The 18,978-nt window shown below is 40.1% G+C and overlaps 1 protein-coding gene across 1 annotated transcript in view; it reads left to right on the forward strand.

The window, feature by feature from the left end:
* The first annotated feature begins 2,232 nt into the window (after nucleotides 1-2,232).
* The window catches only part of AHRR (aryl hydrocarbon receptor repressor), a 279,804-nt gene continuing 263,058 nt past the window's right edge, over nucleotides 2,233-18,978 (forward strand). Inside the window, exon 1 of the mRNA XM_075828497.1 lies at nucleotides 2,233-2,291. Coding sequence (XP_075684612.1) covers nucleotides 2,251-2,291 — 41 coding nt within the window. The 5' untranslated portion in view covers nucleotides 2,233-2,250. The remainder of the gene's footprint in view (nucleotides 2,292-18,978) is intronic.

Raw genomic sequence — 18,978 nt, forward strand, 5'->3', positions numbered from 1 at the left:
ACCCCAAAAACATACCAATAGGGAATTTAGACTGTGAGCCCCAATGGGGACATCAAAAAATAAAAGAGGACCTCTGTACAGCGCTGCGTAATATGTTGGCGCTATATAAGTAACTGAAAGAAACATGTACACATCACATATACTATATATACACACACATGTACACACTATATATACACACATCATCATATACAGACACACAAATATGTACATTACATGCACACATTATACACATATAAAGTACACATTGTAAACACACATGCACTTACCTTTTATGTAGGATAATTGTGAAGGGAGTTCTGCAGCTTGATGGCCCGACACAGTGCCGCAGAAAGTCTCCCCTTCCCCTCTCTCAAGTCCCGACTGATAGCAGCAGCCTGCCCGAGGAGAGGTGTAATGAGTAGGGAGGGTGGCTGGAGGGGGAGATTTGTTAGCAGCACAGACTACAGCTGCTGTTACAGTCAGGCGGCAGTTCTTAGCTGCTGTACCCTGCGCCTGAGGCCAGAAGCTCACCTAGAAGGCAGGCCGCCGACACTGATCGTTGGCACCCCCTCTAAGTTGCGCCCGGGGCACATGCCCCACCTGCTCCCTAGCCACCCCCCAGAGCGGGGCTATATAGCACTGTCTACAGGGGGGGCTGCATGGCACATTCTGCAGGGGGCACTATTTATAAGGGGGGGCTGCTTGTGGGCCCCGGTTAAGAGTTTGCTATGGGGCCCAGTCTTTCCTAGTTACGGGGGGGAGAGATATTGTATGTTTCAATCACCAGTACATTTAAAAAAAAACAACAACATTTTACATTACATTTGGATGTGTGTCTGCTGTATGCTAATGTTAGTAAAAAAAATCAAATACCTAACTCTTTCAGTACTTATGACAGGGATATATAAGAATGGACGCTAGATGGCGCTCAAAATCCTGCTGCAAAGACCGTCTCCTTCTTCTCTCCACATGTGGAGCCTGTTCTTGTCATTCACTTTCATGCTCGCCACCTGAATCGTAAGGAAGTGAGAGAAAGTCGTAAGAACATAAAGGGGACGCTGTCACCAGTGATCCTGCACCATTGTGGCATAACATGCCAATGACATAGCCCATACACTGCACTGAAGTTACAAGGTACCCAGTGGTGGTGAGTACAGCCTGCAGTCTTGGACCTGGCATTACAGACAATCAATCAGCCCTGGATGTATCTCATCATTTCATAGGATTGGGACAAGTGTCACTGACAGGGGTGAGTTCTGTGCTTTTTACACGTGTGCTGACTGGCATGCAGCAAACTTCCAGTCTCTTCATAAAGTTGTCTTGTGTTAGATGCTCTGTGCAACTTTTACATGTTTATCAGTTACTTGTCATGTTTAATGTATTACTTTACTATAGCATGCACTTTCCATTAGTTATGTCATTTCACACCTCAAAAACTTAGCCCTTCCAATCCCATCAAGAGAAAGTGGTGCAGGTGATTTTTACATTTATATATTATGTTATTATAATGTAATAATAATATTTTGGTTATGCACTTGAAAATGAAACCTAGATCGATCTATCTATCTATCTATCTATCTATCTATCTATCTATCTATCTATCTATCTATCTATCTATCTATCTATCTCATATCTATCTATCTATCTATCTATCTATCTATCTATCTATCTATCTATCTATCTATCTATCTATCTATCTATCTATCTATCTCATATCTATCTATCTATCTATCTATCTATCTATCTATCTATCTATCTATCTATCTATCTATCTATCTATCTATCTATCTATCTATCTATCTATCTATCTATCCTAATCTAATCTATCCATCTATGTATCTATCTCATATCTATCATCCAAAGGTGATTGCTAACCACTCATTGTCTATTTAAGTTTGTGTATATTATGTGGTTGTTTTTTTCTTACAAAGTAATATATAGAAAAATGTATCAGAGGTAATACCAGGCTGTGGGCACTTTTATTGGCGTGCTTTGATTGTTGTCAGAGCCATCTCTTTGAAGTATGTGTTTTGGGAGCCTCTTGTGGGATGCAGTGACACAGTAAATGTCCTGTCAGAGAGCATCACTTTCTGATGGCTCACCATGTAGTTGTGTCACTGTCAGGGCTTATATTTTAATCACAAAACTACTCTGTGAGATATTTCGTTACACTCCCACTGCCTCAGTCTACATGTGTCTTTAAATGCACCTGTTGCTTTTTCTTATCTTGTTTCAGGTTATACCACTATGATTCCGCCAGGAGAATGCATGTATGCGGGGAGAAAAAGAAGAAAACCCATACAAAAACAGTTAAGCATTCACATTACATTCATTTACATGCATGTCTGTATGAAGCATTGCTCTGTGTGAATCGAAAATTCGTATTGTAGAACATATAATAAAACAAAATAGAAATAACTTGTTAGAACTTTTATATTTTTTACAATACGTATGAAGTCCATAGTAAGTTCCAACAATAGTGACATTACAGACAAATTATATATTTAACTACTGCCTTTTCGACATATACAGGATTATATAGAAGAAGACTATATAGACAGGATTATATAGAAGCAGACAATAAAGACAGAATTATATAGAAACAGACCATAAAGAAGGATTATATAGAAGCAGACCATAAAGACAGGATTATATAGAAACAGACTATATAGACAGGATTATATAGAAGCAGACAATAAAGACAGGATTATATAGAAACAGACCATAAAGAAGGATTATATAGAAGCAGACCATAAAGACAGGATTATATAGAAACAGACTATATAGACAGGATTATATAGAAGCAGACAATAAAGACAGGATTATATAGAAGCAGATAATTTGGACAGGATTATTTAGAAGCAGACCATAAAGAAGAATTATAAAGAAGCAGACCATATAGACAGGATTATATATAAACAGATCTTTTAGACAGGATTATATAGAAGCAGACTATATAGACAGGATTATATAGAAGCAGATAATTTAGACAGGATTATTTAGAAGCAGACCCTAAAGAAAGATTATAAAGAGACAGACCATATAGACAGGATTATATAGACGCAGATAATTTAGACAGGATTATTTAGAAGCAGACCATAAAGAAGGATTATAAAGAAGCAGACTATATAGACAGGATTATATAGAGGCAGACCTTAAAGAAGGATTATAAAGAAGCAAACCACATAGACAGGATTATTTAGAAGCAGACCATAAAGAAGGATTATAAAGAAGCAGGACATATAGACAGGATTATATAGAAACAGACTATATAGACAGGATTATATAGAAGCAGACAATAAAGACAGAATTATATAGAAACAGACCATAAAGAAGGATTATATAGAAGCAGACCATAAAGACAGGATTATATAGAAACAGACTATATAGACAGGATTATATAGAAGCAGACAATAAAGACAGGATTATATAGAAACAGACCATAAAGAAGGATTATATAGAAGCAGACCATAAAGACAGGATTATATAGAAACAGACTATATAGACAGGATTATATAGAAGCAGACAATAAAGACAGGATTATATAGAAGCAGATAATTTGGACAGGATTATTTAGAAGCAGACCATAAAGAAGAATTATAAAGAAGCAGACCATATAGACAGGATTATATATAAACAGATCTTTTAGACAGGATTATATAGAAGCAGACTATATAGACAGGATTATATAGAAGCAGATAATTTAGACAGGATTATTTAGAAGCAGACCCTAAAGAAAGATTATAAAGAGACAGACCATATAGACAGGATTATATAGACGCAGATAATTTAGACAGGATTATTTAGAAGCAGACCATAAAGAAGGATTATAAAGAAGCAGACTATATAGACAGGATTATATAGAGGCAGACCTTAAAGAAGGATTATAAAGAAGCAAACCACATAGACAGGATTATTTAGAAGCAGACCATAAAGAAGGATTATAAAGAAGCAGGACATATAGACAGGATTATATAGAAACAGACTATATAGACAGGATTATATAGAAGCAGACAATAAAGACAGAATTATATAGAAACAGACCATAAAGAAGGATTATATAGAAGCAGACCATAAAGACAGGATTATATAGAAACAGACTATATAGACAGGATTATATAGAAGCAGACAATAAAGACAGGATTATATAGAAACAGACCATAAAGAAGGATTATATAGAAGCAGACCATAAAGACAGGATTATATAGAAACAGACTATATAGACAGGATTATATAGAAGCAGACAATAAAGACAGGATTATATAGAAGCAGATAATTTGGACAGGATTATTTAGAAGCAGACCATAAAGAAGAATTATAAAGAAGCAGACCATATAGACAGGATTATATATAAACAGATCTTTAAGGGCGGGTTCACACATGGCGGAATTCCACTTAAATTCCGCTGCGGACACTCCGCAGCGTTAATCCGCAGCGGAGCCGTTTCTCCATTGACTTTCACTTTAATTTAGCAGTGTTCGTTTACACGATGCGTACAATTCCGCTGCGGAGCATAGGCTGCGGAGCGGAATTTGGTGTCCGCAGCATGCTCTGTCTGTTGCGGAGCAGTGGCGGACTCATGGCGGAATTTCTCCATTGACTTCAATGGAGATTCTAAGTTCCGCAATGAAGTCCGCAGCTGTCATGCACATGTCATGTGTGCTGCGGATGCGTCTTGCTTTTTTAACTTGACATTTCTTCATTCTGGCTGGACCTAGGTATTTCTAGGTCTACAGCCAGACTGAGGAAGTCAATGGGGCTCCCGTAATGACGGGAGCGTTGCTAGGAGACGTCTGTAAATAGTCACTGTCCAGGGTGCTGAAAGAGTTAAGCGATCGGCAGTAACTGTTTCTGCACCCGGGACAGTGACTACCGATCCCAATATACATGTATCTGTAAAAAAACATATAAGTTCATACTTACCGAGAACTCCCTGCGTCTGTCTCCAGTCCGGCCTCCCAGGATGACGTTTCAGTGTAAGTGACGGCTGCAGCCAATCACAGGCCAAGCACAGGCTGCAGCGGTCACATGGACTGGCGCGTCATCCAGGGAGGTCGGGCTGGATGCCGAAAGAGGGACGCGTCACCAAGACAACGGCCGGTAAGTATGAAAATCGTTTACTTTCACTAGGGAAAGTGCTGTCCCTTCTCTCTATCCTGCACTGATAGGGAGAAGGGAAGCACTTTTCCCGCAGTCTGCAGCAGCTAGTCCGCATCAATGTACTGCACATTTTGTGCAGATCCGCTGCAGAATCTGCAACGCAGATTCTGTGCGGCATCGATGCGGACAGTTGCGGAGGAATTCCGCCATGTGTGGTCATGCCCTTAGACAGGATTATATAGAAGCAGACTATATAGACAGGATTATATAGAAGCAGATAATTTAGACAGGATTATTTAGAAGCAGACCCTAAAGAAAGATTATAAAGAGACAGACCATATAGACAGGATTATATAGACCCAGATAATTTAGACAGGATTATTTAGAAGCAGACCATAAAGAAGGATTATAAAGAAGCAGACTATATAGACAGGATTATATAGAGGCAGACCTTAAAGAAGGATTATAAGGGCGGGTTCACACGTGGCGGAATTTCACTTAAATTCCGCTGCGGACACTCCGCAGCGTTAATCCGCAGCGGTGCCGTTTGTCCATTGATTTACACTTTAATTTAGCAGTGTTCGTTTAGACGAGGCGTAAAATTCCGCTGCGGAGCATAGGCTGCGGAGCGGAATTTGGTGTCCGCAGCATGCTCTGTCTGTTGCGGACCAGTGGCGGACTCATGGCGGAATTTCTCCATTGACTTCAATGGAGAGTCAAAATTCCGCAATGAAGTCCGCAGATCTTATGTGTGCTGCGGAGCGTATTGTTTTTACTACCATGACATTTCTTCATTCTGGCTGGACCTATGTATTTCTAGGTCTACAGCCAGACTGAGGAAGTCAATGGGGCTCCCGTAATGACGGGAGCGTTGCTAGGAGACGTCTGTAAATAGTCACTGTCCAGGGTGCTGAAAGAGTTAAGCGATCGGAAGTAACTGTTTCTGCACCCGGGACAGTGACTACCGATCTCAATATACATGTATCTGTAAAAAACATATAAGTTCATACTTACCGAGAACTCCCTGCTTCTGTCTCCAGTCCAGCCTCCCAGGATGACGTTTCAGTCTAAGTGACGGCTGCAGCCAATCACAGGCCAAGCACAGGCTGCAGCGGTCACATGGACTGGTGCGTCATCCAGGGAGGTCGGGCTGGATGCCGAAAGAGGGACGCGTCACCAAGACAACGGCCGGTAAGTATGAAATTCTTTTACTTTCCCTAGGGAAAGTGCTGTCCCTTCTCTCTATCCTGCACTGATAGGGAGAAGGGAAGCACTTTTCCCGCAGTCCGCAGCAGCTAGTCCGCATCAATTTTCTGCACATTTTGTGCAGATCCGCAGCAGAATCTGCAACGCAGATTCTGTGCGGCATTGATGCGGACAGTTGCGGAGGAATTCCGCCACGTCTGGCCGTGCCCTAAAGAAGCAAACCACATAGACAGGATTATTTAGAAGCAGACCATAAAGAAGGATTATAAAGAAGCAGGCCATATAGACAGGATTATATAGAAGTAGACAAGATTATATAGAAGCATATAATTTAGACAAGATTATTTAGAAGCAAAACCTAAAGAAGGATTATAAAGAAACAGACCATAAAGACAAGATTATAAAGAAGCAGATCATTTGGACATGATTATTTAGAAAGCAGACCATAAAGACAGGATAATATAGAAGCAGACTTTTTGGAACACGTCATATATTTTATTTTGTATGAATATTGTAAAGAATTTTAATGACTATTCCTTACATGATTGAGGTATAACAGTTCAATTCAGTCCAGTAGGCGTTTACAGTCACATAAATTTAACTAGCAAATAACGTATTTTTAATAGATTCTGACGATCAAATCATTATTCTACTCCAAAACAAAGCATGTAAATATTATATAAATGTATACAAGGATGAGATTGCACCAGCGCTACTTATTAGTTTAAATAAACATAAATATTATATATATATTAGTGGTTTGGACTACATCAATTGTTCCAATTCTTACTTCGGTTCTGCAGTTCATCATCCATCTACCAAAAAAAAAAAGATTTTATTACCAGGGCTAGTACAGTAAGCAGCATCGGAGTAAAGAGATTCTATCAACAGGTGGGAAATGTGCCTATACTGCATACACCCAAACACAACAATATACTTGATGTTAAATGTATGCATAGGGCAGTCGTGACTTTATCAGTAATATGTGCAGTTGTATAAATACAGTATTCCAGCACATGTGTCGTTACATTTAGTTTTTTTTGTGTATCTATAGTGGATTTATAAGACATTCAAAGCAACACACGCCTACCGATCCATCAAAATGTAACCTTTAAATATACAAGGATCTAAACGGTCCGAGTCATTTTAGGCAACATTTAATGAGAAAAGCTATAGTAAAGCTTTAAATATGTTTTGTGGCGTCCATTAAGGTATGGCTCAATGCTGGATGTGATATAAGCATCTGACATTGCAGAAAGTAAGGGTCATTATCACCCAAATAAAAGAAATGTGTTCCAGATGTTTTCGGTGTTCAGAAATGTTGGTAACTGAATTTGTTATTTCTATGATATACCGTATACACACACACACACACACATACATATATATATATATATATATATATATATATATATATATATATATATATATATGAACGTGCTATTGTTAGATGTGTTATTTATTGAATGCATTTAATAATATATATTTATATATATTAAAGTAATATTATTAAATTCATTCAATACATAAATCAAAGTTTTGGATTTGTTTGGATTACAAATTCAGCATTTTTGTTTTAAGTTAAGTCCTATAAATAACTAGCATATGTTAAAAAATGGATGTAAAGTTTTATATAAGGACCATTTAAAGATCTCTTCAGAGATTCCAGTTAGACATCTTGTCTAGAAGAATGTACACTGTAACAGGGAAAAAGTGCGGGTTCTCAGAAATTGAGGAAAGGTTTTGTTTTTTCCGTTTTAACAGTTTACCACATACTACATAGTTTTCTTATACACTCCAGGAAAATGTGTGCATTTTGTATAACTTCTTGCTGTGCTGTATTCAATGCTCCCGTTTTTTTTGTTTTTTTTTGTAAATCCACAATTCTTATAAATTAACTATAAAGTCAACTAACAATATCTCAATTATAAATTTTCAAGATTGTGGTAATCCAAGATGAAATATGTTACGTAATTGTCAACTGATCATAACGGGACAATTTTACGTTTTAAACCTTTGCCTCTGGAAATATCTGTTCCTAGAAATGCCCTTATTTTTTTAACTGACAATTTGCAGCATTACATTTTAATATTTACTTTTTTTTTGCTCAGTATTTCTTGCTTATTAGCAGTTTAGGTGGCAGTAATATGCACAAATACGACTAACTGCATTAGTTCAGCAGCAAAGTTTCCCTAAAACTTCTTTAAAACAGTAGCAGCTATGTATATGAGCGTATGTGTAAAATATTTCAGCATTTTATTCTGACGAACGGTAATAGAAGTGTCTCTGCTTTGCTTATTGTGGCTGACATAATGATGCTCTAAAAGAGTGAATAGTAGTACATGAACTAATCCAAAGAAATTCTGTAATCATTTAACTTTTTTATGAGTTATTAAATCGTTGAGCAAAAATAACGGCACTGAAGTATTTTATTGCGCTATGTTGCAGCCGTTCTTGTCCCTAAAAAAATGAATAGACAAATAGGTAGACAGTTTGAATTCTCCATGTCACACGTAGCAGGGCTGGATCAAGGTTAGTAAATGCATTTGGACAAAAAAAGAATTGGAAGATGCCCCTTTCTCAGTTAGATTTTAACATGCCCTTAGTGCCTGGAAGCTGCCCATCCCCCTCTACCTTCGGTAATAAACATGAATGCCCAGCCACAAAGTTGCTACTAGTGAGCTATGCAGACCTAAAACTTTTATATTGTTGGGCACTTAAAACTTTTCAGATTGCAAATTCTTGCTCCCGGGGAGCATCTGGATGTGGAAGCCACAAGATGGTGGAGGCCTCTTGGCAATTGTCCTTCCTATAATCCAATCCTTGCAAGTAGTAATTCAAGTGGTTCCATATTTTAGGTTTAATCTAAAAAAGAACACTAGAACTACTCTAACCTGCATACAGTATAGTGAGGACTAGAGCTGCGGGAGGGGGGAGATGTTTGTTTCGATATGAATCTTCCGTATATACGTGGCAATACGTGATCCCTGTTTGTATCCCATGAATGAAGCATATGATAAGAAATATTCCCCTTTATATAACATTACAAAGTCGTAGCATGTCTGGCGGTCTAAATGTTAGTCCTATTTAGCCTGTACAACATGGATTCGTAATATCGTCATGTGCATGAGTCCTTAGGATGGATCAGGTGACAAAACCTATATAGGAATAACTGGGGGGAGGGGAGTGGGAAGGTGGGAAAATAGTCCATACAAGGGGGGGAATATTTCCTGTTCAAGATCAAGGGTCTTGTCTTTTCCGTTTGTTTTTTTTTGTGTGTGTTTCCTTTGTTCAATGTAATATGCAGGTACTGTTTTACTGTATGGTTGTAGCTCTGAGGGTCCGCGTAACCTTATGTTTGGTTTTATTGTCGGTTTTCTTTTTATTGTTTTTTACTAATTTTGTATAATCACATTTTGTACTGAAAAAAATTTGAAACGGTTATATAAGAATTAAGAAAAATACGTTTTTTATGTAAAAAAATAAAAAAGAATATATAACTACATAACTAAGTACCCTGGACCCTGGTGAAGCAATGTTGGTGCTCACTAAGCTTTCACAGAAACAGCAAAGGAATGGCTTATTATTTGATTGAATTATTATTATAATTTTTAATAATATAATAGCACATCACAATCACTTATATTTACTGGTGATTATAAGATAATAAAAGAAAATGTTCTTTAGATTTGCTAATACATCCCAATTTAGCAATGTAGCATTATAAAATGTTTACTGAATTCAACCCAAAGTTACCTGTAGAATAAAGTACCACTGAAACTTTATAACACATATATCCTTTAGTTTCAGAATGAATATGCAAATCATGTAGTCATTTTAGAATCAAGACTTAGCACAGCTTTCCAACATTGCAGATTTTTAATATTTCACATTGTTGTAAGTGGTTAAAAAGTAATCTCTTGTTTCATATAGACAGTCTGACATACCACGTACATGTATGTGGCAGCAGTTAACGCGAAGTATGGATATCCAGACTCAGCTGGTGTCGGCTGTGTAATATACCCGACACCTAACTACAATTGGTGGAATCAAAGATTAATTTAATTCCACCCGTTTAACCCCTTAGATGCCGCTGTAAATTGCAACCACGCCATCTAAGGCATCGGAATTAGGGGGCGGTCCCTTCTGACATGACATTGCCCCCCCCCTTTGCCAATGGTCATCATGTCAGCCTGGGTGCCTAATGAAGGCCCTGAGGTCTGCCATTTTTTGTGCACCTTTAGGCCTCATTTACACGAGCGTGTGCGTTTTGCGCGCGCAAAAAAACGCTGCGTTTTGCGTGCGCAAAAGGCAATTGACAGCTCCGTGTGTCATCCGTGTATGATGCGCGGCTGCGTGATTTTCGCGCAGCCGCCATCATAGAGATGAGGCTAGTCGACGCCCGTCACTGTCCAAGGTGCTGAAAGAGCTAACTGATCGGCAGTAACTCTTTCAGCACCCTCGACAGTGAATGCCGATCACAATATACACCAACCTGTGAATAAAAAAAGACGTTCACACTTACCATGAACTGCCTGCTTCCTCCAGTCCGGTCTCCCGGCCGTTGCCTTGGTGACGCGTCCCTCTCTTGTCATCCGGCCCCACCTCCCAGGATGACGCGGCAGGCCATGAGACCGCTGCAGCCTGTGATTGGCTGCAGCCTGTGCTTGGCCTGTGATTGGCTGCAGCTGTCACTTGGCCTGAATTGTCATCCTGGGAGGTCGGACTGGAGGAAGGAGCCGGGACTTATCGGTAAGTCAGAACTTCTGTTTTTTTTTACACGTATATGTATATTGTGATCGAAAGTCACTGTCCATGGTGCTGAAACAGTTTAAGTCTTTCAGCACCGTGGGCAGTGACTGTCTCCTGACGTCGCGTACCCGAACATTTTTTGCCGGGTTCGGTTAAAACGAGTTCGGCCGAACCCGGTGAAGTTCGGTGCGCTCATCTCTAATTTGACACTCCGTTTGGATGTTTGTAACCAGAAAAGCACGTGGTGCTTTTCTGTTTACATTCATCCTTTTGACAGCTCTTGCGTGATTTTCGCGCATGCAACGCAGGACCGTCAGTGTGGCATGCGTTGTTTTCACGCACCCATTGAAGTCAATTGGTGCGTGTTGCGTGAAAAACGCAAGAATATAGAACATGTCGTGAGTTTTACGCAACGCACTCACGCAGCGCAAAATTCACGCATCGTCTAAACAGCCCCATAGACTATTATAGGTGCGTACGACACGCGTGAAAAGCACGCGCGTCGCACGCGCGTATAATACGCTCGTGTAAATGAGGCCTAAAGCCTGCCTCTGGCAGGGTTTAATAAAACCCTGTCAAAATCACTATATACTGCAGTGAGTAATGCAGTATAAAGTGCAAGCGATCCAACTGCTGGTTCAAGTCACCTAGGGGGACCTCTAAAAAAAGTTAACAGAACTGCTGTCGCCGCATCCGTAAATGTCCAAACTATTACAATATAAAAAAAATGAATGCGCTTGCTGAATGCAGTAAATAAAAAAAAAATGAAAACGCCCAAATTACTGTTTTTTTGGTCACCTAAGCTCCCCAAAAAAATGCAATAAAAAGTGATCAAAAAGTCACATGTACCCCAAAAAAATATAAGCCGTCACTCCGCTTAATTGACAGAAAAATAAAAAAGTTATGGCTCTCAGAATATAGTGCCAAAAAAACAATATTTATTTTAAAGAAATATTTTTTTTTTACGGTGGTAAAACATTAAGAAAAATATCAATTTTGTATCGTCGTAATCGTATCAACCTAGTTTTTGCCAAATGATGACCGCCGTATAAACTAAACCTCCAAAAAAATGGCACAATTGCTGTTTTTTTCCTTTTCAACCCCACAAATAATATTTTATTTCAGATTCCCTGTACATTACATGGAACATTAAATAGTGCCATTAAAAAAACTACAACTTGTCCTGCAAAAAACAAGGCCTTAATACAGCTATGTCCAAAAAACGAAAAAAAAATAAAAAAATGTTGGCTTTTGGAATATCGGGGAGGAAAAAAACAAAAATTAAAAAACGAAAATTGTCTGTGTCATTCGTCTTTAATGCCTCTCCATTGTTTCCTTCTACAATTGTTCCCTTCTAAAAACATTATGATAGTTTATTAGGCCTCTGATCTTAATAAGATGGCTGTGTTACAACTTTGTATGGGAGCACTCTATTTAGCTACAAAAACTGGAGTGGATATGTGCAGCAGAATGCAGGAAAGCTTTCCCCAAAAGCATTGGAAAAGGTTTTACTGCATTACGTTAACAGGATACGGTCCTATTTTTGGAGCTAAATTGAGTGTTCCCATATGGAGCTGTAAAAAGGCAATCTGAATGATGGTGAAGGCTTGTGTGAGCACCCAAGACAGAAGGTGAATGACAAAAACAGAGTTTAACCCAGATTCTTATCTTTCCCCTCACCTCCACTGACCTTTATCCTCCAGTGGCTTCATTTAGGAGATATATCACCAGTAGAGTTCCAGTGGAGAAAGTGACTTGCATTGTACAATATTTTGTTTCAGTATAAATAACAGGTAATTGTCACGATCCAGGGGTATGTGGACCCACAAGGCTGCTCCGCCATAGCAGAGAGGCAGCTGACAACTCACAGTCTACACACAAAGTCTTTGGTAGAAATGTTACACATGGGTACCTGGGATAGTCCGTATGGCGACAAGGTCTCTGGCACGGATGGGGCTGGAGGTGGTAGTTTGCGCCAGACGTATCGGATGGTATCCGGGATAACATGCGTCAGCAGACGTGGTGTATTCCACAGGCGGGACAAGGCACGGCTCAGGTACTATACAGGCTCAGAACAAGGCACAGCACGGGATACAGGATATAGGAGGCCGGACAAGGGAACACTGGCAGAAGGAATACACTAAAGGACCATTTGCAATACAGACATGGGAAAACTACAACAACCCTCAGGCAAGGAGTGGAAGGAGGAGCCCTTCTTATAGTCCAGGATGGGCAGGGATTGATTAGGGACCTTTAAACATGTGCGCACGCTGGCCCTTTAAGACTGAGCCCGCGCGCACACCTTACCAGTGAGAGCAGGACCAGCCGGTCGCGATTGCTGGCGTCTCCTAGGAGGGAGAAGCCAGCAGGAAGACAACGAACTGTAGTCGTGGGTGTCGCCATGTAAGGAACGGCGGCGGTCCGTGACCACGGCCGTGACAGTAATAAGTTAAAAAATAGTGTGTCAAGATGATGGGGTAATGAGAGAAGTGACTTGACAAAGTGACTAAGGGTATGTTCAAACACACTAATTACGGACGTAAATCGGGCGTATTAACCCCCGAATTACGTCCGAAATTACGGCTTGAATGCGTTGACAAACATCTGCCCATTGAAAGCAATGGGCTGACGTTTGTCTGTTCACACGAGGCATATATTTACGCGCCGCTGTCAAATGATGGCGCGTAAATAGACGCCCGCGTCAAAGAAGGGACCTGTCACTTCTTGGGGCGTAATTGGAGCCGTTATTCATTGACTCCAATGAAAAGCAGCGCCAATTACGTCCGTAATGGACGCTGTGTTCAAGCGCCTGCACATGCCGTTACGGCTGAAATTACGGGGATGTTTTCACCTGAAAACATCCCCGTAATTTCAGCTGTTACGGACGCTGTCGTGTGAACATACCCTAAGGGGAGATTCACACGAACGTTGCGTTTTTGCGCGCGCAAACAACGCAGCGTTTTGCGAGCGCAAAAACCATTTGACAGCTGCGTGTGTCATGCGTGTCTGATGCGCGGCTGCGTGATTTTCGCGCAGTCGGCATCATAGAGATGAGGCTTGTCAACGCCCGTCACTGTCCAAGGTGCTGAAAGAGCTAAATCTTTCAGCACCCTCGACAGTGAATGCCGAACACAACAGCGAAAAACCTGTAAAAAAAAAAGATAAAGTTCCTACTTACCGAGAACTTCCCGGCCGTTGCCTTGGTGACGCGTCCTTGGTGACGCGTCCTTGGTGACGCGCCTCTCTTGACATCGGGCCCCACCTCCCTGGATGACGCAGCAGTCCAAGTGACCGCTGCAGCCTGTGATTGGCTGCAGCCTGTGCTTGGCCTGTGATTGGCTGGAGCTGTCACTTGAACTGAAGTGTCATCCCGGGAGGTCGGACTGCAGGAAGGAGACAGGAGTAATCGGTAAGTTAGAACTTCGTTTTTTTTTTACAGGTTAATGTATTTTGGGATCGCAAGTCACTGTCCATGGTGCTGAAACAGTTTAACTCTTTCAGCACCATGGACAGTGACTATCTCCTGACGTCGCGTACCGATAATTTTTTTGCCGGGATCGGCCAAAACGAGTTTGGCCGAACCCGGTGAAGTTCGGTACGCTTGTCCGGCTTCGCTCATCGCAAAGACACTCCGTTTGGATGTTCGGAAACAGAAAAGCACGTGGTGCTTTTCGGTTTTCATTCATCCTTTTCACTGCTGTTGCGCGAATCACGCTCGTCCCACGGAAGTGCTTCCGTGTGGTGCGCGTGATTTTCACGCACCCATTGACTTCAATGGGTGCGTGATGCGCGAAATACGCAGAGTTATTGAACCTGTCGCGCATTTTGCGCAGCAGACAAACGCTGCGCAAAAAGCACGGACTGTCTGTACTGCCCCATAGACTTGTATTGGTCCATGCGTGCCCCGTGAAAACCACGCGGCCCGCACGGACCGAATACACGCTCGTGTGAATCCCCCCTTAGGGTATGTTCACACGGCCTATTTACGGACGTAAATCGGGCGTTTTTGCCCCGAATTACGCCCGAAAATAGCGCCTCAATAGCGCTGACAAACATCTGCCCATTGAAAGCAATGGGCAGACGTTTGTCTGTTCACACGAGGCGTATATTTACGCGCCGCTGTCAAATGACGGCGCGTAAATAGACGCCCGCGTCAAAGAAGTGACCTGTCACTTCTTTGGCCGTAATTGGAGCCGCTATTCATTGACTCCAATGAATAGCAGCGCTAATTACGGCCGTAATTGACGCGGCGTTCAAGCGCCTGCACATGCCGGTACGGCTGAATTTACGGGGATGTTTTCAGGCTGAAACATCCCCGTAATTTCAGCCGTTACGGACCCCCGCCGTGTGAACATACCCTTATAGTTGCAAAGCATCCAGCCAGGGTTTCAAATAAATAATAGGTATAAGATTTCAGGATCTCTCCTCCTTCATCATTCTTTCCTGCACAGCATGGTGACGGAAACTTTGCTAATGGTTTCCGTTTGTCATCGTTGTGACAGAGTTCCGTTGTTTTTGACTGAATCAATAGCGCAACGGAACCCTGTCACAACGATGACAAACGGAAACCATTAGCAAAGTTTCCGTTACCATTGAGATCAATGGTGATGCAAACGGAAGCTAAGGTTTCCATATGCCTTTCCGTTGAGGGGTTCCCCCGATGGAAACCTCAGACAGAACCTCTTAACTGAAAGACAATGCTGATGTGAACACAGCCTTAAACATCAAAGTAAAGACACTGTAAAAAAAGACTTAATTTTACTCCTTTGAAAGTGTTTAGTGCTGTGTTCACTGGAATTTAGTATCAGTGTCCTTTCATCAGGTACCATATGCTTAAAGGGGTTTTCCCATCAGAGACATTTATGACATATCCACGGGATGTTGTGGCTGAAGCGTGTGTTTCTCAACCATGAATTACGGAAAAAGCTTAGCTCGCTGAGCTACGCTGTTTCTGTAATTCCCATAGAAGTGAATGGTAGTTACGGAAACAGCGTAGCTCGTATGCTACGCTGCTTCCGTAACTGTCATTCACTACAAATGGACTTACGGAAACAGCGTAGCCCGCATCTCTCTGGCATTCATGACATATCTTGTGGATATGTCATAAATGTCTCTGATGGGAAAAGCCCTTTAACCAATTCCACTCTGCTAAATGCGAAGTATATCTTTTACATGGCTTTATAAACCATTCGATACAAATAATCACTTTCCTAACCCGGTATCTCTCACTGCTTACAGTATAGAAATCACTCTCTTTGAAAGAATGCTAAAGTTTACAGCAGAGGAGATTATTTGAAGAGACAATTTGGGATGTAAATTCTGTTTCTTTCAGACTTTAAATTTAATAGGTATTAATATTTATGTTTGCAATATTTAAAAAAAAAAAAAAATGTTGGACCACCATAAGGTTTCACAGTACTAATAGAACAATGTTTTCGGACATACCTGCCTGAACATCATATTGACTGTGAAGCATGGCAATGGACAGGGATTTTGTGGGATTTCTCATCTACCTTAGGTTCTAGCCAATTTACAATTATTGAGGTATAAATGGAATTCAAATTGTCATCAGAACATTATGACAACTTTCTGCTATAAAATGCAAAGATAACTATTGGTGCAACATGATACTGATCCAAAGCATATCAGAATGGCTTAAATAGATTTACAGTATTTTCATCTGGAATAATCTTTGCTAAAGTTTTTTGTTTAGAAAAAATAAACAAAGAATAGACAAGAAACTGCTCACCAATAAATGACCAGATTACAATAATAAAAATATATTTCCATATAAATATATTTTCATAAAGCTCTTCAGCATTCTGTAAGTAGAGGTATATTGTGGGAACATTTGCGGAAGAAAAGGGCAGAAGAAGAAATGTATAGAGAGAGAAGGTAAATAAGTAAAAAATTACAGTATACAGTAGTATTGGCCTGTGTATCTAAAAGAACTTTGGCTCATGTAACGGGAGTCCTTAGAATGGGTCATCAATGTTTGATTGATAGAGGGCCAACCTCTGGGAACCCCTCTGCCAATCACCACAATAAAAGGGTTGGAAATAAAAAATGACAACCCCCCTGAAAATAAGCTACCGGTATGTATATTTGTAAAAGTAAAGGAAAAAAGTCATCCAGTATTAATGTATTGATGTATGCTGTACATCTGTACAATAGAGAATATAAAGATAACAGGATTTATTCTACTAGTTATATGCTGTTCATTATCCTGACGGCATGTTTTTCATTTTGTGCATATATTCTAGATTACCCGATGCTTTCATAGTTCAGGAAATGCAACGCAAATAAATATGTCATCACACATAGAAAATCACTAAACACTATGAAGTATTTTCCAGTTATTGTCTTAATTTGGAATCATTTTCAAAATGATTCTATGCTGTAAAATAAACTATACAGAGCTTTGTGGGAAATGATGTGAAACTCATTTGTCACTCTCATAATAAAGCGTTTATAACGTCAACCTCAATGTTAGTCCATTAAGCTTGCCAGATTTGCAGGAAACCCAAACCTCAAAATCAAAATCATAACATTTAAAGATTTTTTTATCATAAATTTTTACTCATCTTGTGGTTACTATCAGAATCTTTTACTGAAAATCAAAAAGAAATTTGCATAGGAAGGTTATGTCGTGGAACTTAGATATAGAACACTCTTGGTTGAAGGTGTTGTCTACTTTAGAAAGCCCATTTTCATTTAACCTTTTAGATGGGGGGTACTCTGTTCAGGATCCTCATCTTTTGGCGAGATTGGGGAGATTGGAGAGCAGTTACAAAAAAGCGTCTCTAGCCCTGGAGGATATGTCTGGGATTACGCAGACAACCCATTGATTTGAATGGGCACTGTGTAATGCTTGATTTCCTCTGTGGTGGCACTGCAGGGAAATTGTACATTTACTGCAAAGTTTCCCCACAGATAATAGTGGATTTCTGAGGGTCCTGGAAGGCGGACACTTTTTGAGCAGCCAATTGTCAAGAAACCCTTCTAACAAGTAGAGATTGTCCAAGCTGGATAACCACTTCAAACTAAAGCTTTACGGCCCGTTAAAACAAGACAGATTATTTATGAGACTATGCATTGCGCACATAAAACAAAATAGGAAAAACATAATAAATGGTCAAATTGCAGTACAGATGTGGGCTCCCTTTAATTCGACATACCCGAGATGTAAGGCCCACGATGTTAAATAAACATGCGAAAAAAATGTATACCTTCGATGGATGCCTACAATGGATTCCATCCGTCAGCCATCCATCACCCATTGACTTTCATGTTAATAAAATGTTTATGTCACAGACATCCTGTGAAAAAATATATTCGTTAAACGTAAACTTTTTTTTAACATGGAAGTGTGTGAGCGACGGATGGCATCCATCAGAGGCATCAGAGGCCATCCATCGCCAATAGACTGCCATGTTAAAAAGTGTACCTTTAACACATACATTTTTTTACTGGGTGGCCCGAGTATGGATTAAATTAATATTATGACAAATTGTATAACGTAATGCAATTCAAGAAAAGGTAAGGGTGGGCGCATCTGTATGTAACTTTTTGTTTTAAATGATGAGTATTGGAGGAACTTTTATCTACTAGACCTGTGAATACTGTATGTCCTGGAGTCACCTCAGACAAGTGTAAAGTGAAGAGTCATTTAATCATAAACTATGTAATGATAGGTATCGTATAGCTAAAGGTATATACATTCTTATTATAAGAATTTAACAATCAGTACAAGAAAGATATAAAAATGTTGTTTTATGCAAAAATTTTAGACTTTTCCAATTTTACGCCGCTCACGTTACTTTTTTTTTTAAAAATGGCGTCAATTATATCGGAAATCTACACCGGCTTGTAGATGGCTTAGATTTTCCTCTGTAGTGTACCGCACGGACAGCCAAAGATGCGGCACATTAATTAAGA

This window comes from Rhinoderma darwinii, chromosome 5, assembly GCF_050947455.1.
Source record: "Rhinoderma darwinii isolate aRhiDar2 chromosome 5, aRhiDar2.hap1, whole genome shotgun sequence".
In the NCBI taxonomy this organism is placed as follows: domain Eukaryota; kingdom Metazoa; phylum Chordata; class Amphibia; order Anura; family Rhinodermatidae; genus Rhinoderma; species Rhinoderma darwinii.